The sequence below is a fragment of the Phlebotomus papatasi genome, chromosome 2 (genome assembly GCF_024763615.1).
Source record: "Phlebotomus papatasi isolate M1 chromosome 2, Ppap_2.1, whole genome shotgun sequence".
In the NCBI taxonomy this organism is placed as follows: Eukaryota; Metazoa; Arthropoda; class Insecta; order Diptera; family Psychodidae; genus Phlebotomus; species Phlebotomus papatasi.
The window spans coordinates 32992274-33019684 of NC_077223.1; the positions used below are offsets into that span (position 1 = coordinate 32992274).

The following is a 27411-nucleotide window of genomic DNA, read 5'->3' on the forward strand; positions in this document are numbered from 1 at the left end:
AGGAATTCTTACGCTTACCACAAAATATATTTCAAATTATGATTGGTCGTCAATGGGAACGTTGTGTCCCAAACACTGTCCACTTCCACTGTCCTGGACATTCACATGCGCATTTAAATTCACAATGTAAATCAAATAATATCCTTTAGTAAAATCCTCATTCTCATCCTAATAGCTAATATCAGTGCCTTGTTTATTGCTTGGTGGTGGGTGTTGGGGAAAGTGATTGGAAGTTGCGTGGTCAAATGATTTATTTGCTATAGTTCCACTGCAGTGCCGTGGATGCGGCCGCGGTCAAGGGGATGCCAGCCGCTATTCGGCCATGGACACTTCCAAAACCTGGGTACGATTGAGATTGTAGCTGAATGCGGCGTCCTTCCATTTCTCTAGAACCAAATACACACCCTATAATTTTTCCCCTTCAATATGTTTCTCCACATTTCCCCAATAAAGTCCCTCCTGTTCTTTTCTTCTTTGGGGCTCAATGAATGAAACTTACCACTGTTACCGCCACTCGTGCGAGGAGTCTTTGGTGTGAGCATTGATGTTGAGCGACAGAGCAGGACCGTTTTGTAGGCCTGTCGGTACTGTTTGTTCATTATCACATAGATGATGGGATTGATGCAAGCGGACAGGTACAGCATCACATAACCGAAGACATGAGCTGCCGGATGGGCTACATCCTTATCAGCTATCTTGATCACCGTGATGGGAAGATAGCACGCAATGAAGGAGATGAAGATCGCTAGCACCATCTTTGTTATCTTCCATTCATTTCTCCGCGCCTAATTGAGAAAATTACTGTTAATATTTTATTTATTGCGCATTTGCACTAAATAAATTAATGCACAATAATGGGTTTCCAATAGGGTACAATAGGCTAATTGTGAACCGAATCTAATTCTGAACTTTAAGACTTCCTTACTGTTTCAGATGAGCAAAGAAGTAGGGAGACTAGGGTACATGTAAACATTTTCGATAGATGCGAATTTGAGGTGATTTTCCAAGCACACAGTGATTTTTTGGAAAATCTTACTTAGCTCATGTTTTACCCTTGGGTATAGGCAATACATCGAGGGTAATGCAGATGCTGGAAAACAATTGAGTTTTCCATAAAAATAAAATTTGTGTCACTGTGCATTTTTCTCTTTTCGCAAAATACCTGGGGTAGAATTAAACACTTTCTGGGGAGGATGTAAACACCCTTTTTTCCACCCTTGAAATTACCTTTGCACTACTTTCAATCATTTTAATTACTTAAGAGATATATAAAGACTGTATATTATTCAAAAAATCACTACACTTTTTACAAAGAATAATTAAAATAGCAAAAAACTTAAACATGCAAATCAAAGACATTTTTCAATGGATTTTCCCCATATTTTGATACATGTGACTTCTTATTGAACACAGCCAACGAAAAATTTCCCATCATGAGATGCAATACCAAGAAAAATATTTTGCCATTCATTGTACACTCGCGACATCTACAATTACGGGGAAATTTCCTGTTTACATCTACCCCAAATGCTGTTTTCTGACCAATTATTAATTCTTTTAAAATAGTGTGAATCTCAATTTCTCTAGTAAATGCATTAATAAATCCTAAAAGATGTAGGAAAGAACTGGTATTGCTATATTTCGATTATTTTACACAGTTTTTAATTTCCAGGTGGAAATCCAAATGACCAAAATATCGAAATATCAACATTTTCGGGAAAAATTACTTTTATTTTTTTAGTATTAGGAATTTATTGACCAATTCATCTGTGGACATACATCCTCATGGTATCTATGAATCCTTATTGGTTTTATCCTCTGGAGTCTTAAAATTAATGAAAAAATTCACAGTGTTTACAACTACCCCTGTTTACTACTACCCCAGTTCCCCCTACTCTACAGTGGGAGATCAAGTCTTTTACAGAAGACTCTCGCTCAATCGGCTCTTTTTCAATCGGGCGAAAAATTTTGTTGGCAATTTTTACGTTTAATTTTGAAGCAAAGGACATTGGGCAAAAATGTATGGGAGCTGGTCTATGTGGCGACCACAGATGGGACTAGGCGCATTTTATAGGTAATGGTGGAGGATGAAAAGCTACCGATACCCAGGACGATATTCGCTGTAAAAACGTCTTTATCCTTTCGAAAAAATACTATTTTGACATCGAATTACTCAACATCAGCTAAAGGGATCTTGATAAAATTCGGTATGGAGTCAATGTATGACTTAAGCTATTTATCCATGGATACTACCCCCTCCCCCCACCCCTCCTTACAGTAGCCCCCATACAAAATATGGACTATTTTCATTTTAACTTTCCTCTGAGAAGAAGTAGAAAGCTGAAACTTCGTATGAGATCAAGGTTTATGAAAGGTTCCTTAACCATGTATATAGGCTCCTCCCCTATACTCCGTCTTGTAGCCCCCATACAAAATAATGACTTTTAGCTGAGATTTTTCCACTATAGGGTAAACTGGGGCACCACCAAACACGGGGTACCACGAAACACTGCGATTTTTTAATAGGATATTCGACTTCAGAGGATAAGACCTATAGGAATTTATAGACACTATAGGGATGCTTGTCCACTGAAGAAATGGTCAAGATAGTCCAAATAGTTTAGAAACAAAAATTAGTGTGTTGTGTTGCCCCATGTTTGGTGGTGCCCCAGTTTCCCCTAACTCCTCTGTGAAAAGAAGTAGAAATCAAAAACTTGGAATAGGATCAGGGGCAATGGAAGGCTCTTTAACCGTGTATATATACGTTTCCCTACACCACTCTTTCCAGCAGTCCCCGTACAAATTGAAGACTTTTTCCACTATAACTCCTCTCTGAGAAAAGTTATAAAGCTGAAACTCGGCATGGGAACTAGGTTTATCGAAGGCTATTCAATCATATAAAATCTGATTACGCTTTCAAAAATAAATAAATAAATACATAAATCACAGTAAGAAAAATAAGTCAAAATATGTAATAATTCTACTGAAATCGATGAATACAATGAGGCCATATCTCTCTCTATAACACATTACAAGTATCAGGCATACATAAGATCATTAAAATCGGTTGAATAGATTCGAAGCGTAACACATTTCTTGTTAATTGAAAAATTTGATAACCTGGAGCGCTTTTTGCGGTCGACTTGTGAACTTATCTTTGCGATCATTTACGAGTATTTACTGATTAAATTCGGTTGATAAATCTCTGAGATAATGTTTAAAGTTTTGACTTTGAGCTTTTATGTTTCAACGTCCTACGCATGTTATACATTGTAAAGACATATGCTTTTATGTCTATTTCGATAATATGCAGTCATTTAATATATTTTATGTTGCAATTTATTCTTCTCCTTAAGAAAAGACAGTATAAATACAAACATTTTTTGTACAAATTATATGCAATGGAAAATTTCGTTTGGTGGCTAATTCTACCCTGGTCTCCCCTACACAAGAAAAACTTGCGAAGAGGTATATAAGGCAGAGCTCTTTCTCGGGAGTTCGAGCAGCTCGCAAAGCCTCGGACGCTTTGCCACCCCTTTTAATTGGAAAACTTTAATTTCCAAGATGCAATCATGTTTCACTGTTCTCATTATGATAAATTTTAATTCATTTTCTAGTTTAATACTTCACTCTAAGTTCAAAAAATAAATATATCTTTAATAGAAAACGATTAATTATAATAAGAATAAGACTCGAACAACTTGCAAATAACAAATCTTTTAATATAGAAAAGCGCTAACACAGTTGGTAACAATCAACTTCGATGTGTAATATTCACAGAGAGAAAAGAAAATCGAATTTTGTAAAATTTTGAGTTGTTTGATTCTTATTCTGAGCCATCGAAATTTAAAAGGTAGCGCATTGGAAATAACTCACCTTGATATCTCGCTGATTTTTAATGCGAACTGGTTGGGGTGCTGTAGATACTGCCCGGGCAGGACTTCCATTGTCCACTGTTTGAACATCCGCAGAAACTGCTCTACTAGGTGCAGCAGGTCTGAGATTATTTGGCACGGCATTGGCTACAGAGGCATGCTGTTTCATCCGCATTTCGGACTTATGTACCACCCAGAAGATCCTCGTGTAGCACAGAACAATGAGGAGGCAAGGAATAACAAAGGCAATCACGAAAAGTGGTGTCTTACTGCTTCGTCCATATTCGTCTTTGAGTATGGAACAAGTGCCAAGTTTACTGTCGTATCCGAAGGCTCCCCAGACTCCCAGCAAAGTGGGAACTTGCATGCCGTAGGAGAAGAGCCAGCAGAATAGAATCATAGCCACAATCCAATGCCTTCGATACACCTGTGCATAGGCACTGTGGTGCACTATCATCACGTACCGATTGACTGTTATCATGGCGATGCTGAGGAGGGAAACACCTATGCTGCCGTATTGCACAAATGGCACTAATTTGCATAGCAGATCACCGAGACGCCAAGAGCCGTGAATAAAACGGATGGCGTTGAATGGCAAGACGAAGATACAGAAGATGAAGTCAGCCAGACACAAGCTAAAATTTAATGAAATCATCAATCATTTTGTTGCTTGCGATAAAAAAAGCTCTAAAATAATCTGACAGAATAATTTAACTCATCACTTAAAATCTACTTTTCAGGAATGTATATAAAGACAATTTCTCGAAATCTTCATGCTTCTTCGAAAAATTACATTACTGGGCGGTATATTGTACAAAGGACTTGAATTTGAACTAAATCGCATATACTTTTCATTAAAAAATAATAATTAAACATGTCTTGTTTAAAATGTAATTTTATTATTAAACAAGGAACAAGGAATATGTGTACGAGAAATTTTCTACAAAAAAACAATTGTTAAGTGAATTTTAGGAATTTTAATGCATAAAAAGGGGTCGTGGCAAAGCGTTCCAGGCCTTGCTCAAAAGTACTGTTATTTACCATTTACCTGGTCACAACCGATTTCCTGAACCGATTGAATTACTCAAAGTATCGTCAAAAAAGCTTAGGAGTAGGTAATACAATTGATTTTCAGGTTAGGTTACGTATCGGTTAGATAACAAAAAATCACAAAATATGCTCGTAAAGTGCTCGTTATGAACAATGTTTGTGAAAAAATACAAACGTTTACAAACTTTTTAGTGGATTTTACGATTTACGAGCATTTCGTAAGTCCCCAGTAGGATTCACAAACATTTACGAACAACGTAAAGTTAAAAACGGAACGGGACAGTGAAGGGAGTCTTTAGATTTAGATACTCTTTAGATAGATAAACTAAAGAGAATTTTAAAAATTTTTACTACGTGGGACTCGTAGACTCCCACGTGGTAAAAGTAAAAGCCAAACAACATTAGAGAGCATTCTGAATCAATAATCCTAGCTTCAGATCTAAGGTTTAGCCCACTTCCCGATGGTCTAGAAATTTAAATCAGCAACCAATTTTATTGATTTTTTTAAATTTAAAGTAACTTAAGTAACTTAAGTGATAATTTTCCAAAAAAAACTTTATTGATAAGAAATGAGAGAAGTTAAGCCACATGGCTAAGCCTTAGGTCTGAAACCCATATAAGGATGTGTTTATAATCAATCTTTTCTTAATTCCAACTGCAACATTTTGGTGAGTAGAGGGAGGTGGGGCCACTTTGAGCTATGGGGCTACATTGATAAACGATTTTTTCGCATATTGACAGCCGTATTTCTGCGGTTGCCATTCGTGGTTATTTTCAAACTAAGTCCCAGAAACTTTATTTAGGGGATATAAAAAAAGATAAGGTTTGTCTAATGTTTTTATGTTTCATAAATAACATTAGGATATTGGCTGTATGAAACAGTGTAGTCCAAAGATCTAAAATCTTTCAGTTTTTCTAGATAGGATAATGAAAAAAGTATGACACATTGGCTACACGTGCCCCGGCCTGGGTAGATATAGCCACTTTCAGGGTACTAATTGCCACCAGTTTTCCTGACGAAATTTCAAACTGGAGATACCAAATATTGTTTTGCTTGATACATTGAAGCTCATTGATGCTAAATATGTCACTCAAACTTAAAGAAAAAGGCTTTATCCGACTCTTTTATGACATTTTCGTAATTGCGGCGAAATTGATGAAAATATCCTGAAAAAATCTATTTCACAAATTTTTCATCCGAATGGCAATATTGCTTGGAATATCAACAGTACTTTTTCATCTAACAATTATCCATGTATTAGTGAAAAATCATTGATAGTTTTATCCCGCCACGGAAGAGTGGCTACAACTACCCCGAGGGCTGTTTCAGTGTTTATCATCTTATATAAAAAAAAGTGGATAATTATTATCCAAGTGAAAAATATTTTTTAATTAGGTTTATTAAACCAGAAACGAGGTAAAACTATGAAATCTTGACTAGAAACTCAGAAAACCAAATGCTGGTCCAAAAACTGTAACATCAAAATTACAATTTTATACCCATTTTACAAAAATCTCTCTAAATTGTAGGATAACAGAATCAGACTTATAAATATTTCTGGAAATATGGAAATGTGTTTCTACTTTCATTAAAAAATACTTTGCTCGATGTACATTTTAACCCATTCAGTCAATGTACCAGAAATACTTGAGATAGAATGTGCATATTTTGGGATTAGTTTCCTACAGATTAGTAGATGAATATTTTGAAAAGAAAATTTTTTTTATCTTATATGGGGGCGCGGGGAGCCTCTGTCAAACACACGTCTTAATGGTCACTGAATTTAAATTCTGTGCATTAATTCATTACAAACTCTATTGCTTTAGATAGAGTGATTATCCAAGAACACCAATTGGGAACTAGAATTCAAATCAGGAAAGAGGAAAGAGGCCAATTTTAACAAATTCTACTAGATGTCGTATTTTCCGTCCGCCATTTTGAGCAAAAATTTTGCATAACCTTCCGCGAAGCAAGAAAATAATAACAAAATGTATTTTCATCTCTGTCGGACTATTTTTCTCAAGTAATTGAATAACTAACGTTACTAAAAATCCATTTCCGACAGCAATTCAGATAAAAATTTCTCAGAAATAAATCATCTAAAATCACTCAATTTGCGTATGATGTATAATACAATGGTAAGGAATGGGTTAAGAAAAACGAAAAAAATCCACTGACTAATTCTACCTCTGGCTATAGGTACCCCGGTTTCTCCTGTTTATTTTTTTTTCATCATCTTTTTGCATTTTGCCTATTTTCTTAACTTTTATTACTTTGTTTTTCTTCTCTTGAATTTTTCTTTACTTATCTTGTCACAATTGTAAGAGGAATGGCCCTATTTTTGTGATTAATAAATCATTATTAATATTATTATTATATTTCTAAAAGAAGCTGAACTTTACCATAATTTAATTTAAATCCACAATCGTTTTGTAGACCTAAATTTAATTATAGTAAGGTCCAGTTTCCTTTAGAAATATGGGAAAAGATCGTTTGTCAATATAGTCCCATAGCTCAAAGTAGCCCCATCTCCCCCTATTTCAATAAATGTAATCGAAAAAAGAACAAATTTTGTAACAAAATAAGCATTTATTGGTCATTAAAAACAGTAATTTTTGTTTTAAAATAATTTAAATTGCCAATAGAATATATTTTGGGTATTAATTTGATCAGTAAAATATTGCAAATTGATAAATATATCACATTAAATTCTACTAAAGTTGACAAAACTATTCACAGCTTCAAATTTTCTATTTTCCAAGATCTTTTCTCTATTTTAAGCTTTAAAAATTTAAGTTTTACGTTTTAATTATCAAGTTATTAAATTTATGACCATATTGACCAAAATACTACCCAAGTTGCTGTATGCTTTGCTTGATAAATAAATAATTGATAAGAAAGCTTGTAAGAAAGTCATTAATTTTTAATGCTTAAAAATAGTGAAATGTTCATTGGAAAATGTGAAATTAATAGGTCGTCCAGTTGAAATACACTCTTAGAAAAGTTTAGACATCATTACTAATGAAAATTAGTTGATCGGGTGATTATTATCAAATCTATTTAAAATGGTTCTTATAATCTTAAAACATTTTAATCATAATAAATTTATTAGTAGTGAGAACATGAGGCAATATTTACGTGGATAGGCTGCGGCAATTATATCATAATGGTTTCATATAATTATATTTGCTTGTGTTAATTAAATGAAATCGATATCCCAACTAATATTGGTCACTAATTCCGTTTAGTTCTCACAACTAATGCGACTAATGCAAATAAATGTGCCCATATTTTCATAAAGTTCTGCCAACTTTTTCAATAGTAAAGACTGGTTTTGCACGTATGTGTTGAAGCTTTTTGAGCTATATAGTAACCACAACTAATATGATATAGTTATTACAGCCAATAAGATGGGTATCAACGACATTTATTTAATTATTGGATCTAATATGTTATAGTACTAATCAAATTTAGTTATTATAACTAAATCAAAAAGATACTGTAACTAATATTGGTCAACTATTTCTTTTATTTACCCTAGCTAAATATACTGAGAGAAATCCGAAAAAGTTAAAATAACATTTTGGAAATGTTTATTTTACCCTGCAGTGTTGATCCGAAATCGGTGTAAATATTACCATTTTTAGGTGTATTAGGGCTTAAAGTTGCACTTTAAGCCCTAAAGTTTAACTTTAAAGTTGCACTGTTGATATATTTTTACACCTAAAAAGTGTTAGGGTTATGAGGAAAAAAAGTTAATCGCACCCCTGTTTTTTTCTCAGTGTACATGCTACTGGTATTTCATTTTTTATTTATTAAATTTTTTACTAATTGCATAATTGTACTGCAATCTACCCGATTGTTTTTTTTTTGCCCACCCTACCTTAGGTCTTAATTCTACCCGATTGTATGAGTGGCATATACGGCCTATTGAACCAGGGTTCCTGCCGTGTACCTGGGGAAGCCGGTAATGTTAAGGCGGCGGCAGACGCAACCAGGTTACAGAGTGGGAATAAAATTTATATATCTATCTATCTACCTATATGGATGGGTCTATGTTTACTATACTTTATAGTTTCCATAACTGTATATGAGGTAATTGGGACTAAATTTTTCTAACGGCGTTATCACACTTGCACATTAAAATTTTAATGTGATTCACATTAATTGTCGCTTGTAAGCGTCCAAATATGTTATTTGTGTCTTTGAGTCACTTAATATATAATAATTTGGGGTTTTTCTATTTATTGATAAAGAAGTGGACTTGGGCTGAAAAATAAGTTTAAATTTAAATTTACCTAAAGCATAAATATTTTTCACATTAAAAAAAATAAAGAGAAAATCGCATTAATTTTTCGCATTAATGCTATAAATCAATTTATATCAAATTTTGCGGGCCAAGTCTACCTTTTTATCAACAAATAGATCAAATTTTAAATATAAAATGATTCAAACACACAAATTACACATTTGGACTCTCACCAGCAACAATTAATGTGAATCATATTAAAATTTTAATGTGCAAGTGTGATAACACAATAAGGCCGGCTTCAGACTTAAGGTTTAGCCCAGTTCCCAATAGTCTCGAAATTCAAAATAGCAAACAATTTTATTGGTTTTTCAAAATTTAATGAACCACTTGCCCATATTGATCAATCTTAAGTGATAATTTTCCTAAAAATCTTGATTAAGAAGAAATAAGAGAAGTTAAGCCATATGGCTAAGCCTTAGGTCTGAAACCCGTATAAGAGTGTAGCAGCTACGACGTCGTTTGCAAGAAATACAGATACTAAGGAAATGCACATAACACAGTTGCTTATCGAAATGGCGAAGTTGTAAACCACCTATTGGCAACTTAAGATATTAGTTACTGCCCGATTCTCCCCTATAAGAAACCAGATTTTGCAACTTTTTCAGCTTTAAAATGTTGCAAAGCTGCATAAATTTTAGCACATGCTGGTTAAGGCGTTGTAAATGTTTGTATTAATAAATTTTGATTTTTCTACGCAGTTTTCAGCGTAAACAGTGCTCATGAATTAGCAATTCGTTTATGGTGGAATTCGTAGAAAAACTTAATACGAGGTATAATTGATAATATAAACTTACCTGATAATAAATGATGCTGCAATATTCCTCACTTTGGGACATCTTATGAGTGAGATGATTGTTAGTAAATTTCCAAATACCCCAACAACGAGGATGATGATTGTGAAAACAGCCCCTAGTGTCAGGAGTGTCCTGGAGAATCGCGTAAATTCTCCCTCGGGGGAGTCTGGAGATTCCAAAATGCTGTCATTCATCCCTGGTCTTCTGACCACACTGCTTATTGGCTAAATTTTTCTCCGGAATTTCCTTTAGAGTTTCTGCAAGAGGGAAAGACACAACTCACTTTCTGGATCATGGGAGGATGAATGGCAAAAAAAATCACAGGGAGGGAGATCACATCTCCATCATATTCTCTCCCGCACAAATATTCCCTCATCTATCTCATCAGAACTCCATGCATACAGCACAAATGGGCAGCATGATTATTAACCCTCCGGTCAATTTCTAATTGAATTTAATTGAAACTAATTCACATTTTTCAACTTCACCATCGATTCACCAAGAGACTGTTTTAGGCTAACACTACAGGGTGGATTTTTTTAGAGAAGAAATTGATATTTTTTTTTATTTAATTAAATTTATTTCTTAATTTGTAGAGGGAAAACTTTTGATAATCATTTCGTTTAGAAGTGAAAACTTACACTAATCGTCGTTACAGTGTAACTCTCATATCGATGCGAAGGTATTTTTTTTATTGAAAAATATCAATATTTGTCTGAATATAAGTCGTTATCAGTTAACATTGCATTTGTAAGGCGTTATTCTCATTCTCAAACTCAAACGAATTTCCACTGAATTTTAAGTCTTCATTAAATAAAGAGTCTTTCACGCTAAAAACAAGTCGTTTCTATCGCACGATTACACAACACTGATAACAATATTCTTTCACTTTTCGTGGGAAAGATCACTGTGCCAAATTAAATAAGGTGGTATCCGGGAACAATTTTTGCAGTACAGATCAAGAGCTATCGAGTGCTGAATGGTATCTGAATTACTAATTCTCATTGAGAGATGGTCTCCCTCATTCATTGTGTTCCGCACTTTTGCCGGATGATTCACTATTTGTACTACGAATCGTCATCTCGCGATCTGGGTATTGTTCCAAACGTTTCAGCTTCATTACTGAACATGCTGCCCCTCCTTTTTCGCGTCAACACATTCACTGTATCAGTGTGTCACTTAATTTGAATTCTCAATAGTTCTCCGGGAGAGAAAGGCTCAACAAATATTGTATTAAATGCTACGACCGCTACGACACTTTACCTTTGCCTCAATCACAAATGCATATTTTGAGTATCAGTGTGCGATGGTGATTCACAAAAGTCTGAGAAAAATGTAATCATTACCTCCAGACAGGTGGGGATTTCACCTATGTGAAGATCTTCAAGCATGTGCCCAACACTCAAAACATCATTACCAAGCTCGTGGCAACGGATTTGCAGGCAAATAATCTTAATAAACTTCATTGTTGTTGGTAAACTGCTACCTTATTTGAAACTGAGTCACGTTCATATCCCTGAAACAATGAGCAAATATTAATATTTTATTTTCTAATGGTCAAATAACTCAAATAAGAAATCATCAGTCTTTTTTGCAATTATTTTATTGTTAATTGTATCGGGTAAAAAATGTGATATTCATTTTTTATTCTTGCTTCTTTTTTCCTACTACTTCGATGTTTCACTCATGTTTCATGAAACACTAATCTCTAAATTTTATGTTACAAACTGGAGACAAAATTAAGTATTTTTTCTTCAGTTCAGTCGTCAGTCTTTGTATACAATTATTATGTAGTCCCCACAGGAAAGTTTAGGCTGCAAACTTAATATTTATATTTTGGCTGACATTCTTTACAATCTCATTTTGAATACCAAAAAGACTGCCTCATTTATATCAGATTGAATTAACGCTGAAACTAAAGCAATAACGTATGCAGATTGAAAAGCAAACATAATTCACAGTAATATTTAAAAAGAGATATTAGCTTACCTATGAGACGAAATGACAAAGGGTTTAACCAGCTCTTGGCGAACAAAGAGAAACTTCGCATCATTTGAAGGCTCACTCCGTGCGAACCACGACTACGTTCCCCTATTATTGCTCGAACTCAAAGAGAGAGAGAGCAGTAATAATCGTCTTTTTTTCAACTTTTCACTTTACTAGAGCTTAAGCGGTAAAAGATATCGACTTCCAGTCTTAGATGACCCCCAATAAAAAACAATATCTCTCGACGTATTTTTTCCCCCTCTTCTCCCCCTCTATCACCTCCAAAACCATGTTTTTACGGTTCTTATCAGAATTGGCGCAAGCTTTTTTTTTTAATGATTTTCGGATATGTTTTAGAGATAGTCCAGGGGAACATTTCGCTCAAACATACCTATGACCGGAAAATTCGTCATTATGAATTATTGAAGGTCAAAGGTCAACCACTTTGGAAGGGTAATTTTTCATCCCATTTGGTTAAATTTGGATTTTTTGGAAAGGTATTGAAATTTCGAACCCGGCTGCATTGGTCTTCATCGGTAATGAAACGGTTAAGTACCGATTTTTTTTTATTTTCAAATGCTTTTGTGATTTATAAATCAATTTGATCTCTAGTAGATCAGTAATACCCAAGGGGGAGATATTAGGATGAAAATGTGTACACAACTTCCAGACACTTCCACAATTTGCATGAAGAAACCCTTTACACTTCCAACATCTCGAAAAACTCCCAAAAATGCTGCAATACTTCCAGCACTTCTTGCACTTCATGTACTTCTCATACTCAGGAAGGAATCAATAATTTGTTTAATATTGTGAAAAATATAATTAAGAAAATTAAAAAAAAAACTTAAGAAATTTATATTTACATTTCCTTTAAATATTTTTCTTAATATTTTTTAATAATAATATTTTAATAGCAGCAGATATTCTTGCATACTAACGATATTTTGTTATTATCTGTATTTTATGACCAACAGAATTTCTTTCTATGCATTTTGTAATGGCCTCTATACACTAGAGAAAAATATGTCCATATTTTAGAGTTCTTCCAACATAAGCGTAGGCAATTTTCTTCAATATGAACATAAATTTCTCTAGTGTGTAGAGGCCACAACAGACCAGTGAAGCTACTTCTGGAAAAGAGGTCTCAAAAAAAATGTATTGTCGTTTCTAATTGATTGAAATTGTTAAGGAAAGTCTGCAAGTGACCAAAAGTACGAGTGTAACAACTAATTTAGCACTTCAGAAGTACAGTATTGGCCAAAAATTTCTTGACAAAATTATATTCGAGAAATCAGGTGGGAAAATAATAAAAAATGCTTTTTAAGATTTTTCTTTTTGCAAATGAGTTGCCTGTGTATTTCAAAAAATTGTTTTATTTAAGATCGTATCAAAAATAATTGTTTTCCAAAATCATTTTTATCGTCTAAAGTTTCTTGTCACATTTGAAAAAGTTATTTAATTTACTCTGCAAAATAGATCATCCGACAGCATAGCTCAGATTTGGGTTATTCTCGGAACACCATGCACCACCACGATCTTATTTCACTCCCGTTAACCCCAAAGACTTCGTACCCGTTGAACCACAGCACAGAATCCGGCAAACCCTCTACTGCGCAATTGGATAGAGAAGTCTTAGATTAAAATTACCACTAAAAAGTACCGTAATAACCCGTAGTACAGTTCCTACAGTTCCCTTTATTCTTTTCAGTGAAGAGATGTACCACCCACTTATCAAGCTTTTAAATATATCCAAGCTTTTCTAAATAGCGAAAGTCGATCGAATTATTGTTTTCCAAAATCCTAATAATCTCTTCAACCTCTTCAATTGTCTTCCACTCGATAAAGTTGATCTTTTCAAGAATAAATCTCTATATCGAAATTTTTCAAGTCACTTTTCAATCATTTAAACACGATCTAAATAAAAAACCCAAAATGCTCAATGGAATGGAATGGAAGTCTATCATTTAGGCCTTTTCAAAATTGGAATAACATTAAATACTACAAAGACACCTTTTCGTTCCTTACGTATTTTTGCCACTTGAATTTGAAATCTGATCCAAAAGTAGCGTATAATCTCTAAAATTCGAAATTAAACAGAGAAGACTTTATTTTCGGATACTCCCACTTCCAATAACTTCCAAGTATTTCATTTTCAGCTGTACACCACTTCCGACCCTAATATCTCCCCCTTGGTAATACCAAAAGATCATGCAAAAAAACTAATTCACGGTGAGCTCTATCTCGTGAGTTCGAGCATTCCGCAAAGCTAGGACACTTTGCCATCTCTTTCTTAATTTGGTTTTAATCTTTTGTATCTTCTTATGACTACTGTAAGGTATGATGTTTTTGTCTACACTTTAGTTAAGTAATTGATACAAAAACATATCATGGGTAAGTCAATTTATCAGAGGGGTGATTATAAAGTCCAATTTTGAGATGATCCACCAGTTGATTTAAAATTAAAACGGCGCATAAAATACTGTCACACGTAATTATAAATAGTGTAAAACATATGCAAAAACATTAATTTTAGTAGTACATCTTTTATCCACAAATATTCAACATCAATTGTATTTGGCGAAAAGTGATATCCGATGAACGAAAATATTTTTGTAAACTTGGACAATTTACAGCGAAGGGCTATTGTAAAAGTCCATAATACCATGCTCTTTCGTGATAAACAGAAAATGGCATGAGGACGTGGAATGTATATTTCTACCTCGAACTATCTATCTGTGATAGACAATTTCTATATAGTAATTTGGTCTAATTGACAGTTTATGGTTCTCAAACTTTATTGTTGCCTGAATATATTACAACGAATTTGACGCTCACATACTAAAACACACTAATCTCTGTACTTTTTGATAATAAGTGCAAGATTATTATATATTAGAGAGAAAGTTTTTCAATTTATTATTATTAATTCAAACATTACGTGTTGTGACACGAATTGGTGCATTTGTGACATTCTCAAACTTTACATAATTCTTTCTTAACATAAGTTGACTGGTAAAGAATAACATGATGTAAAATTAAAGTCTCAAATAGGCTCAGGGTAATCCTGGAAAGATACTATCACACTAGGATTTTCACAATTTAATTTAAAATTCAATTGAGTCATTAGATCATTATAGATTAAACAAAATTTATTGTACGTAAAGCATTAATCCGCATATTTAAATTTACTCTATTTTACGCTCAAATCTTAGAAAAAAGAGCAGATGATCAACGGATTACCTTTATTCTTCGTTTTAACATGCAACTGTAAGTACATGATAATTTGGACTAATCCGTTTAATTAATTAATAAAATCATTATCAAGGGTAATTTCAATTTGTAATAAAAAATAAATAATTAAAAAAATTAAAGTTTCTTTATTTTATTTAAAAGATTAAGCTCACTTATATTAAAGTTTTGCACTTCTTAAAATAGTCCATCCTTTATTATATAAAGATTTTGTGCTTTTTTGGCTACAGTTAATTTCTTGATATGCAAGAAAAACTTATAAAAAAAATCAATTCACTGTTTTTGCTTTAGATCAAACAAATCGGAACTTACAAAAAAAAACAGTTTATAGTTTTTGTATATTTTTCAAATTTTCACTTTTTATTACAATTTTTAAATTATTTGGAATTTTCTGTTCTTCTGAACATTAATTAATAAAATTTAATTTCTAAACTTAAACTTAAAGAATTTATCGACCTCTATAGTTAGTTAGTTAATTTATATACTGACCATTATGTTCCAGGCAATCTTTGTTCTTCTCGTTCACGGTTCTGTCCTATATGAGTTTCTTATTCCTAGCCTCACTGGTTTCTATGCCCTCAATTTGTACGAGGCAGACTTGCAATCTTGGAGGAAGGGTCATGGTATTTAGGTTCTTTTTCCTTCTCACTGCCACATCGTTGGCGCCTATCTCCGAATTCGCAGATCTCTCACACAATTTTTCCTCAATTAATTCATAAAAAGCAATTTTCCCTTTTCTGTGAAGTATTTGTTAAATTTTGCAAGCCATTTAGCGGTCAGTGCAGTGAGAAATGTATCATAAACTGTACAGTATCTTCATTTCCTTTATCAGTAGCAATTAGCCTTCTATTAGAGAAAGACAAAGTTAAAGACCATTATAGAACACTCCAAGTGACTCTGGGAGACGACAAGTTTCACTGGCAAATTAAAAGTGATCTTTTCTTGTAAAATATATTCAAACAGGCTAATTTATTAGTAAAGTGGTAAAGGGTGGAAAATAAATTTATCGAAGGACATTGAAGTGAGGTTGTGGGAGAAAATAAAATAAAATTTTAGTGGAGAAAAAAGACTTGTGTGCAGCACGTGCGGTGCAATCAGTTTAACAGTTTCAGGAAAATTCTTCCCCGTTCTGGAGACTGTACTTGTTCCTCTAACTTTTTTTCATCCTCCGTAACCGAATAACTCATGGACATTTACCATACTAAAGACTTGTATATTTCCATGTATTTTAATGAATCTGTAGATACGGAGAAAATGTCACAACTAATAATTGCATGCAACTAAGGAAAAGTTGCATGCAATTAATTTCATGAAACTTATTCTTTTTAAACATCTCATTTAAATCACTCCACAATTATGTTTTCTGAAACTAACAGAACGATGTAACTTTATTTCTTATCTTATAAGGTATTGTTTAAATTGTTTTATAACAAGAATATTTATTATAATAAATGTACGTTGTATTTCTAAAACTCGTAGAGCACAAATTCAAAGTTTGCATTCCTTTCTTCGTAAACTTTGGCATAAAAAGGAATTTGATAAAAGAAACTGTGCAATTTAGACATAGGGTCGCCGAGTAGATTGTATAAGAACTTTGCATAATATTATACCAGGTTAAGAGAATGCTCTTGCAAAAATAACTCGTTTTGAAGAATAATCTGAATTTTGTTCGAATGTTTCATTGGAGGTGATTGAATTGTGTTAGGAAAGGGGATATAAAGGGGATTTTTTCTTCTCCAGAAATGCCTACCGATTATTCGGGACTAGTGCAAGCCATCAGAACAGACAGAAAACTACCCACAACCAGCAATAATATTAGCAGAATTATACAGGTAAATTATTATTATCGGAATTATTAGCGGAATTAACTAGAAATCTTTAATTCATTAAAATACAATTTTTTAAACTTTTTTAAAGAAAGTAATACATGTAATTTCTTAAGGAAAATTGTATTTTAATGAATTAAAGATTTCTCAAATTAAATTAATTAATTTGAGTATTAAGAAAACCATTCCTTACATTTTCCACTGAGTTCTCCTTGTACACAAGTAAAAGTTTAGAACATGTCCTATTCCATAACGTTAATTACTGTTTAATTTTAAGTAATTAAGTATCTATCGGAGCGTTTAAAAACAATGCAAAAAGACAACTTTAACGCATTTGTTCCTCAACTTAATATCGCCTTATGGTAAGTTTATTTACCAATTTACAGACATTAACCAACAAAAACATTTTTTGAAACCTCTCCTTACCCCTTTAACGACGACACACTTTTTACGGACAGAAAATAAAAAAGAATAAATATTAAACTGAGAAACATAATCAATGATAAAGTCTTACATCTAACCTTGGAAAGTCCAACAGAGTCTGATTCTGTGTATTTTTGCCACTATGAAAGATAGGGACAAAAATAGCCCAAAAATTTAAGTAATTTTTCTGACAATACCAATGAATAATATTTTTCGCTTTAATTAAAAATATTACATATGACCAAAAGGGTTTTGCTTAAAAAAAATTGGAAGTGTAAAAAATAAATAAAATCAATAATGAATTTGAGAATTTAAAAATTCGCCATTTTTGAGTTTAAATATTTACTAAGGTAAAGTACCCTTTATTCGACCGGTTCCTCTATTCGACCGGTAAATTTATTTATTCAATTTAATTATATTTGCTATAATATTTTGTGTATGATCTAACATTAATAGGTCAATTATTCTTTAAATAATACGAATCAGTGACAAATTCATAGAAATTGATGAAATTCACCATCAAATATTCAAAAATTGACCCACCGGTCGAATAGAGGAACCCGGTCGAGTAAGGGTACTTTATCTTATATAGCAAATAGCTGGAGACTTACAAAAAATATCCTTCAACCTTCTATTGTATTTTGTAATTACGTACAAACATAAGGAAAAAGTAACTCTAAGTAAGCACGAAAAATTATTTTCTTTATAGGACACCGGTGTTCCAATCATCCTTAAAGGGTTAATTTTTAATTTTTCTCCAAATGTGTGACTTTTTTGATACGGAGAGATGTATTATTATTATCTTTATTATTATTCATTAGTTATTTCCAAGAAAATTCGAAAAATAAAAACATTGAAGTCATTTTCAGAAGAACGAAAAAAATGTGTTTATAAAGAACCTAAAGCACTGTTAAGAGGGATAATGTAAAGTAATAGGTGGCAATGGTAAAATGTGAAATTATTAGGGGAAAGTCGTCTGCCTTTAAATGCAGCAGCCTTCAAATGTTGCGATTTTTTCGTTGTTCTCAAAAGCATAAATTATATTCTATTAACTATTAGGTAGCTATCCATCATCCTCACAAATCATCAAAAAATGGAGAGCCTAGCTCCTATTTCCTAGATGCTAGATCAAAAAAAAAATGAAAATGAGCTCTAAACTGTAATTTTGATGTTCCACAAATCATGTGATTTTTCATAGTAAAAATCATTTTACAAATAAATCTTCCATTGTGACACATAGAAGGTTAATCAGGCTTAATATTTCTGTTAATACATTTTGGTTCAGATGACACAATTTTTGTGGGTGACAAAAATTTGCAAATATCACCCTGCAGCAGCCTTTAAATGCTAATGTCGTGTGCCTTTAAATCCTATCTTTCCATACATCAAAACATGTGAAATCGAACTCCTACTTTTCTCTGACGAACGTCATACAAATACTTATAACCTGCTATCTTGCTCCGGCCGGGATGTTTCAAGTTGACAATTTTCAACTTCAATGGCTTTTTCTTCCAAATTTTCAAGTGCAAAACAGTGCTTCAAAAAAATGTGAAGAAAAGTTATTGTTTAATGTCTTTTGACTGCAGTGATGATTTTAGTGAGTGCGTTAGGCTTCAACCTAATCATTTATAGCCCATTTAGTTTTATTGATTCAATATTCTCAGTGAAAAAAAACATTTAAAGGCAGCTGCCTCGCGTTTAAAGGCAGACTATGCCAGCTGCCTTCATACAAATCGACATCACTTTTTTAATTTCCTCAGAAGGAAAAACTGAGGACTTGCAAGTGCTAAATGAGGTAATCATATACGCCGAATGAACAAGAGAATTTTTTGGTGTAGTAGAAAATAAAATCCATTTTGTGGATTCTTCAGAAAAAAATCTTAAATTTGGAACTCCATTTTTCGTTTGAAGGCAGACGACTTTCCCCTATACCTCATACCTCTGTTTATAACCGTTTTGTCATTAGGTCTAACTGGTCTCACAAATAGGCAAACAAATATTCCTTTCCAACTATTTGAAAAACATTATATTCACAAAAAAATTCACAATATTCGAATTTTTGGGCAATGAAACGTTACAGGTATTCAGAACAAGAGAGACTAATGTATATTCCTTAATAGAGCAATAAAATACTCCAAATCTTGTAAATACCCAACACTTATTCATGAATTAAAAATCAGGTAAAATTTCATTTTTAGTATAAAATCGAAAAATGTAATGTTTCAGTTACGATTGACGTGAAACTTGGTCTTGTATCAGGATGGAAAGTGAAGCGATTCCTGAAGAATTCTCCAAAAGCAAAAGATATTTGGATTGGTGTTTTCGATGCGTCTTCTTGGAAGTGTTGCCAAAATCCAATTGGAAAATCTGTAATGCTCTTCGATTAAGTGTATTCCCCTTTATCACCATTATCAGTGGTATTTTTATTATCTACGAGTTCTTAAAAACTCTGTCTGCGATGAGTATGGAAAATCAAACAAAATTTTCCTACTTGATTGTGTATTTTTGTGCAACTTATCAAGTTCAGTGGAAATATTTTGCTTTAATTGCTTATGACAAAGAATATGAAGAAATTGTAAGATTTATTGATGAGATTCGAGAATCCATAACTGCTAGTTCCGATCTGGCCACCATCAGAAAAATACAATTTCGCAGGCCACTGAAAATTGCTCTTTTCTGCATAAAGTAAGAAATAGCAGTGATGCATTTTCTTTGGCGTAATTGAACCGTTTGCGTGTAATTTCAGAATCTACTGTGGATTTACTGTACTTACTGCAAATCTTGTTCTTGGTGCCAATACTGTTACGACTAACTTTACATCACCTTTGATGTATAAAATTCCCTTTATTCCAGAAGATAATTTCTTCTTTCGGCCTATAAATGTAATCACTCAGATTATAACTTTCATTATCCTCTGCATCATGATGTTTGCCAGTGAATTCATCTTCATCATTATAGTAGGGTATTTGGATGGTGAACTGAACTCAATAGTGACTGTTATATCCCAACTAAATAACGGATATTTAGTTAAAAGAAGAGGACTATCTATCCTTTTAGAAGTTCATAAAATGCATGTAAAAGTTCTTTATATTCTTCAAGATTTGATTACAATCTACTGGCACCTTAGTCTACACATTCTTCTCTCCAACTTTTTGTTCATTTGCATAAATTTATATGCAGCAAGATTTGTATCACTATCAATTCCTACAGTTTTCACCCTGACCAACTGTTTCTTTCAACTCTGCATTATATGCTTTATCAGCCAAATTATCCGAAATAAAACGGAAAATATTGCTGATGCCCTTTGGGAGACATCCTGGTATGATTTGCCAATTGAAGATCAAAGGTTTTTTGCCGTTATTCTGTCCATGGCTCAGATGCCGAAGGGGATCAGAGCTTGTGGATTATCTACTATTTCAGTCAACACGCTGGTGCAGGTACTATGATTTTTTTTTCAATTTCAAAATACATTCTAAATTCTAGCGAAATCCAAAACTTATTCATTATAACTTTTTTTTTAAATAAAACTTTAATGCATTAGAATATTTTTGTAACAAAATCTTGCTATAGAATGTACTTTTTACATGAAGAAGTCAAGAATTAATACAATTTCTTAAAAACAAATTTTTTAATTCACCATGTATTATTCTTTTTCATAATGTTCTTATGACCAAAACGTATACGTGCTACTTTAAGTATAAAATTCCTGGAAATTCAGAAATTTTCATACTTTAGGTTAATTTTTTCATTTACTTTATGATATAAATATTTTCGAATGCACTACTGATACTGAGTAAAGTATTCAGACAATTTAATATAAATCATTTCAGGTTCTTAAAACAGCTATAACTTATGCTGCTTTTCTCTACACTCTGATCAACTAAGTATTTTATTGCAAGCTTCATAGGATAAAAAGTGGAAGTTTGCATATAGAGCATAACCCAGTTTAATGTTTAATTTTGTTCATTTCCCTGTAGTTACACTAAAAAACATGTAAAGACGAATAGAATGCAAAATCGACGGCTATCGACGAAAATGTAATTAAAAAGAGCTGTGCTTTGTCATTAAACCGGTACTGAAATTAAAAGGTTTTCAATTGCAAAGAGAGAATTTAGTATTTGGCTTTATGCAATGTCTGATTTCTTCACACATTAATATTTTATAAATTGTCCCATTTTAGTATAAAAAGACTGGACAATATCTACTGGCCATCATAAAGTTTTTGCAAGTGTTTTATAATGGAATCTCTGAAATTAACACCCAACGAATTGAGTAAGAGGCACTAATATTACATTTCGACCTCTGTTTCGAATACGTTTATCTGTGTATTATTAAATATTAAATGTATAAAGTCCTTAAAAATCTTAAACTCAATATTTTCCTATTAATTGTACAATTTTAATGAGATTTTCACGGCAACTGAATCATACTAATCTGATAATCCGAACAATGCCTTTGCAAATAATTAGCTTATCCTCAACATGACGCAGAAGTTAGCAATATTGGGAAATTCATAATTTTCAGAATATACCTAGTTATGTATTCATATTAGATAAGTTTAAATGTCTATTCCCAGTTAAATGTAAAAAAAATAATTTATGGAATTACCACTCTTATAGCTCTATAATTTTTAAATTATTTTTTTTTACTGAAAAAGTATTTGGATGGAAAAAATGGATACTAGACAAGACTGGAGCAAATTGTATATTTGAACGTCCATCGCTAGATTTCGAATAATGTGGTTATTCAAAAAAAACTGCTTATAATGTTAGTTCTATTTAATTCCAATAAAAAGAAATAAAAAAAAATAATATTCGAAGATCGAAGGCTGAGTGCACTTATAAATTTAATAATGGAAAAATCAAATTTTGTTATTTTCGATAAGACCAATTTTCACGATTTTCAGGTTTTAATTTATACAACTAACCAGAAATTGACTATATATATTTTTTGTATTGTAAATTATATCTATAAATAAAAAGAAAATTTAATTGTTTAACTGTTAACAAATACATTTTTAATGACACTCGTGTCCTTAAAACAATTAAGAGACAGTGGAAGTGATTATAAAGTTGCAGTTTAAAGAACTTATTATTATTACTAGGGTGGAATCACCAGTTCTCGCCAGTGCCCCACTTCTCGCCACTTACATTGAAATCGCTATTTTTCGCAATTTATGAAATAAATGAGTCGCAATTTTTTTGTATTGTTTCTGCTTCTACGCATAGAATCGAAAAATAATAATTATTTGTTTTGGATTCACGATTTTGATCACTTTTTAGAGCAATATTTTAAGCAAGTGCATCGAATCCAACATCTCTTACCAAATGTACTAAGTGTCGTCAAATTTTCATCAGGCCAAAAATACCTATTTGGGTAAATAATTTGTCTATTGAATATTTAATTGCACTTGTGGAATACATAAAATTTGTATTTAGTCAATTAATATTTCATTTTATATTATTTTTGTATAAAAATGAGGCATGGCGAGAAGTGGTAATATTCTGGAATTGATTTTACCATCTGTCGCCATATCTTTTCAATAGGCGACGCTAACTTCACTTCGTACATTCTCAGTTGTCAAATCTGCATTGTTTACTTTCTGCAAAAGCCCCATAATTTGATTTCTCAAATAAAAGTGAAGAAAAATTATTTAAAGAGAGTAATAATAAAGTGATCAGAAGGAAAGAGAAATGGTGAATGTATTCTTTTCATAGCATTGCCTAAAATAACCGAGTGTGGTTCTTTTCAAGTGGGTGGCGAGAAGTGGTTACAAATTTTACAAAACTGGCGAAAAGTGGTAAAAAGTGGCGACGAAATGGTTATTTTTGCATTATTAATAAAAATCAGTTTTTTAAGTAGTCCAGCGTTATGTTCTAGGATTATTGTTTTCACGTATCTAGAGCCAATACATCTAAGTAACTTTGTGTCAAATTTGACTTATCTTGTAACAAGGATTCAAAAGTTATGATTAAATGAATTTAATTTTTTCCTAAACATGGCGATAGCCGGTTATTCCACCCTATTATTTATTTATTTATTATCATCTATCTGTTTTTTGACCCACTCCTCATGCAGGTATTTCTGTCTTAGCGTCGATTCTGACCTATTCCGGGATGAAAACGATGGAGAATCTCATATCAGCTTGCATATTGTGTGACTGTACGTATGCATATAGGTCACTAAAGAGGAGGAGGGTACGTTCACCATTAGTAAATCCACCATTAACCTTTAAATCCACCAACTTTAACCATTAGTAAATTTAATAATCTAAAATGGGATACAAACTCTATAATCTAGGTCTGGACTCTTCATCCAGTTTCATCGCAGAACAACGTTCTTCTGCTTAATCTATTACCCTCATTAAAGTGTATATTTTTTATTGCATAATAATTTAAAATGTCTTTTAATTTTATATAGCAATTATTTTAACCCTTTAACGACGAGACACTTTTTACGGACTGAAAATCAACAATAAAAATTAAGTTGAGAAACATAATCAATGATAAGTCTTACATCTAACCTTGGAAAGTCGAACAGAGTCTGATTCGGTGTATTTTGTGCTTCTATGAACGTTAGGGACAAAAATAGCCCAAAAATTTAAGTAATTTTTCTGACAATACCAATGAATAATATTTTTCGCTTTAATGAAAAATATTACGTATGAATATTGTAGTTTTTATTGCCAAAAGGGTTCTCCTTAAAAAAAATTGGAAGAATAAAAAATAAATAAAATCAATTATGAATTTGCGAATTTAAAAATTCGCCATTTTTGAGCTTAAATATCTACTACATAGCAAATAGCTAGATACTTGCAAAAAATATCCTAGATTCCTTTAACCTTCTATTTTGCAATTACGTACAAACATAAAAAAAATAACTTTGGGTAAGCAGAAAAAATTATTTTCTTTATGGGACACCGGTGTTCCAATCGTCCTTAAAGGGTTAATGCCAAAAATAAATATTTTTATACGCATCAAAAAAGTTTTTAATTGAAGTTAGTTTATAAAAAGAGTATTTAAATATTAATGAAGATTAATTCCAGAGAACATTGATTGCGTGAAGTATTACGTTGAAACCAAGGACAAATTTATCAAAATTCGGAGATAATTAACGGTTAGGTATATTCTCTTTTTGGTTTTTCTTGCGTTTTTTTGGAAGTTTAGTAAATAATAAACTATCAGTCAACTTTAATTTTGCTCCTAGATTGTTATATATTTTACCAGTAAGAATCCTTTCAAATGAATATCTATTATCTCTTATTATTTCAAATTATATGGTAAGTAAAATAGTTTTCTTTTTGTTGATTAGAGATTCATCTAATTATCCAAAAAATGAGTTATCAGTGAATTGTATGCTCTCTTGATCTGTGTCTCACTCACACATTTAGCTAAGTATAAAAGTGGTAAAAATTCTTGCAGGTTTCAGTTACTTTGCTGAACCTTACGATGGAACCCAATAACAACGTCCCACCCGAGACCCTGGAAAGTCAAAAATATTTTGATTTGAGTTTCTATTATATTTTTATTGAGTCTTTAAACACATCTAAATGGAAAATTCTTCATACTATTAAATTAAGTGTTTACCCATTGCTGGTGTTATTCAATGGAATTTGCATGGTTCATAACCTAATCTACTTAGATATTTTTAAAAATCAAATAAAATTATTTCATCTCCTTGTATATTTGGGAACAACATATCAGTTTGAATGGAAATACTTTTACTTATTACTTTCTGGTAGAGAAATTGAAAATATAAAAGAATTTATGAAACATCTTCAACAATCACTTCTTGTGCATAATTTGGTTTCAAATATAAGAAAGCAACAATTACCCATAGCATTAAAATTCTCAAATTACTTTGTTAGGTCTGTTATTTCTTGAGAAATATATCTTACATTGATGTAACGACCTCCTCATATTTTAGGATATTCTTTACCAGCACAGCAGCTTCAGGCGTAGTACTAATTACTTCAAATATCTACAGGACCAACTTTACATCTCCTTTAATGTACACAATTCCGTTTATGTCAGAAAATGTTTGGTATTATCGACCCTTCAATGTGGTGTTCCAAACCATCTCTGTTACTGTATTTGTTTTTGGGGTGATTGGTTCGGATTTTATTCTAACCATTACTGTTGGATTTTTGAATGGCGAATTGAGGTCAATTATTAAATTGATATCAAAATTGGATAGCTCTAAAATTGCTGAAAACAGCAGTAATGAAATTCTGAGAAATCTTTACGTTATGCACGTGAGAGTATATAGTATCCTCAATAATTTGCGGAGGATTTACTGGACTCTTAGTATTCATATTCTGCTGTCCAATTTTCTTTTTATATGCTTTACTTTGTACCTTACAAGATTCTTGTCCTTTTCAGTAGGGACGATCTTTACATTAATGAACGTTTTATTACAACTTATTTTTATTTGCTACAACAGCCAGATTCTTCTAGATAAAACTGAAGCTGTGGCCGATGCCTTGTGGCAAACATCTTGGTATGACCTTAAACTCAAGGATCAGTGGACTTTTCTTTTAATCCTCAAAGTATCTCAGATGCAAAAAGGAATCAGTGTTTGTGGACTGAGTAATATATCTGTTAATACTCTTGTTCAAGTTCTTAAATCTGCATTAACTTATGGAGCATTTCTGTACACAATAATTAACTAATAAAATCTGTAGGAGAATCATTAAACTCATTCCATACCTGTGATTCTTTTAGTTTATTCTATATTTGTATTTTTTTACTACTCGAAATCAAAGAGAGAACCTGGGGCTCAAACGGGAAGAGATATTGACTTTCGGTCTTCAATGACCCCTCCCATCCCCACAACTCAACATTATCTCCTGACGTTTCTTCCCTATTCCCTCACTTCCTTCCTTCATCCAAATTCTATGTTTTAGGATTATTTTGAAAATGGCTCTTAGAATTTTTTTTTGATTTTTGGTTATAATTTGGAAGGTGTGTAGGCCAACATTTTCTTCATATATACCAATAACCTCACATAACTACTTCTATTGGTTTTTCCTTCTTAAATTTTAAGATCCTCTAAAAGCATTTTACAGCTAATTTGGTGGACACTTCAAGCCAGTTAACCAACTATTGCATTCTGAAGGGAAGCCAGTTTATCTTTATCTATAGATAAATAAGCCACGCCACACCTTCCAAATTGAATTTGTAAAAAGCTCATTAAAAGCCATATGACGAAAGCAATAATTAAATCATTAGTACACTGACGAGAAATCCGAAAAAGTTAAAATAACATTCCGGAAATGTTAATATTACCCTGCATTTTTTATCCGAAATCAGTGTAAATATTATGCTTTTTAGGTGTATTATGGGTTAAAGTTACCCTTTTTCATGTTAATTTTGCACTTAAAAAGGTGTAAAATTAACATTAAAAACTGTTGATATATTTTTACACCTACAAAGTGTTAAAGTTACGAGGAAAAAAGTTAATCGCACCCTCTTTTTTTCTCAGTGTAGAGTATTAGTAGTTTTATTTAGTTATTTTTTTGGACCTATCTGAACTTACTTGTTTTTTAAATATACTTAGACTAGACTATAGTTAGATAATAACTCTATTTTTATTATTTTTTAAATTAAAATATAACCTTTTATCACTCCTTGACTGATGCCTCAATGACTCACGGTTCCACAAGAGCTAGCCATTTCCTGTATCAATGCTTATTAGGGCACCAAAGGCAAAATTAAAATTTCATAAAATTCATCTCTTTGAGACAGTCATCTCATGGGTGAATTCGGATCTGATCAGTCCTGGAGAAATATGAAGGAAGAAGCAGATGAAATCCTACAGAAAAAACTTTCTGGGATAGTAATTTTTTCGGGTTTTTGGGATCTTGGCTCTTGGGTTTTTGGCTTTCAGGATT

The 27411-nt window shown here is 32.3% G+C and overlaps 2 protein-coding genes and 1 long non-coding RNA gene across 7 annotated transcripts in view; 2 read left to right on the forward strand and 1 right to left on the reverse strand.

Moving 5' to 3' along the window:
• LOC129803505 (solute carrier organic anion transporter family member 74D-like) overlaps positions 1-27411 on the forward strand; it is a 59248-nt gene that overhangs the window by 24139 nt on the left and 7698 nt on the right. The gene's annotated exons all lie outside the window — the stretch shown is intronic.
• On the reverse strand, positions 6-11227 carry LOC129803521 (G-protein coupled receptor moody). 5 transcript variants are annotated; one of them, XM_055850143.1, is made up of 5 exons: positions 10674-11227; positions 10033-10289; positions 3877-4510; positions 500-785; positions 6-386 (listed from the first exon to the last, which is right to left on the reverse strand). In XM_055850143.1, the coding sequence occupies exons 2-5, from the start codon at positions 10224-10226 to the stop codon at positions 313-315; spliced, it is 1188 nt and encodes a 395-aa protein (XP_055706118.1). In that variant the 5' UTR covers positions 10227-10289; positions 10674-11227; the 3' UTR covers positions 6-312. The 5 variants fall into 5 exon arrangements, with proteins under 5 accessions (XP_055706118.1, XP_055706117.1, XP_055706119.1 ...); XM_055850142.1 differs by having other exon boundaries at positions 10355-11131; XM_055850144.1 differs by having other exon boundaries at positions 10506-10676.
• Positions 20892-21622, forward strand: LOC129803538 (uncharacterized). The gene is made up of 2 exons (XR_008751867.1): positions 20892-20956; positions 21350-21622. It is a non-coding gene; the product is annotated as an uncharacterized LOC129803538 (long non-coding RNA).

Bases quoted from the DNA above. Each gene is read 5' to 3' on its own strand.
- LOC129803521 (XM_055850140.1), bottom strand. From the start codon at position 10,226: ATGAATGACAGCATTTTGGAATCTCCAGACTCCCCCGAGGGAGAATTT. The intron at 786-3,876 runs GTGAGTTATTTC...TTTCTCAATTAG, and splicing joins AAAATCAGCGAGATATCAAG to GCGCGGAGAAATGAATGGAA. The intron at 385-499 runs GTAAGTTTCATT...TTGGTTCTAGAG, and splicing joins CACGAGTGGCGGTAACAGTG to AAATGGAAGGACGCCGCATT.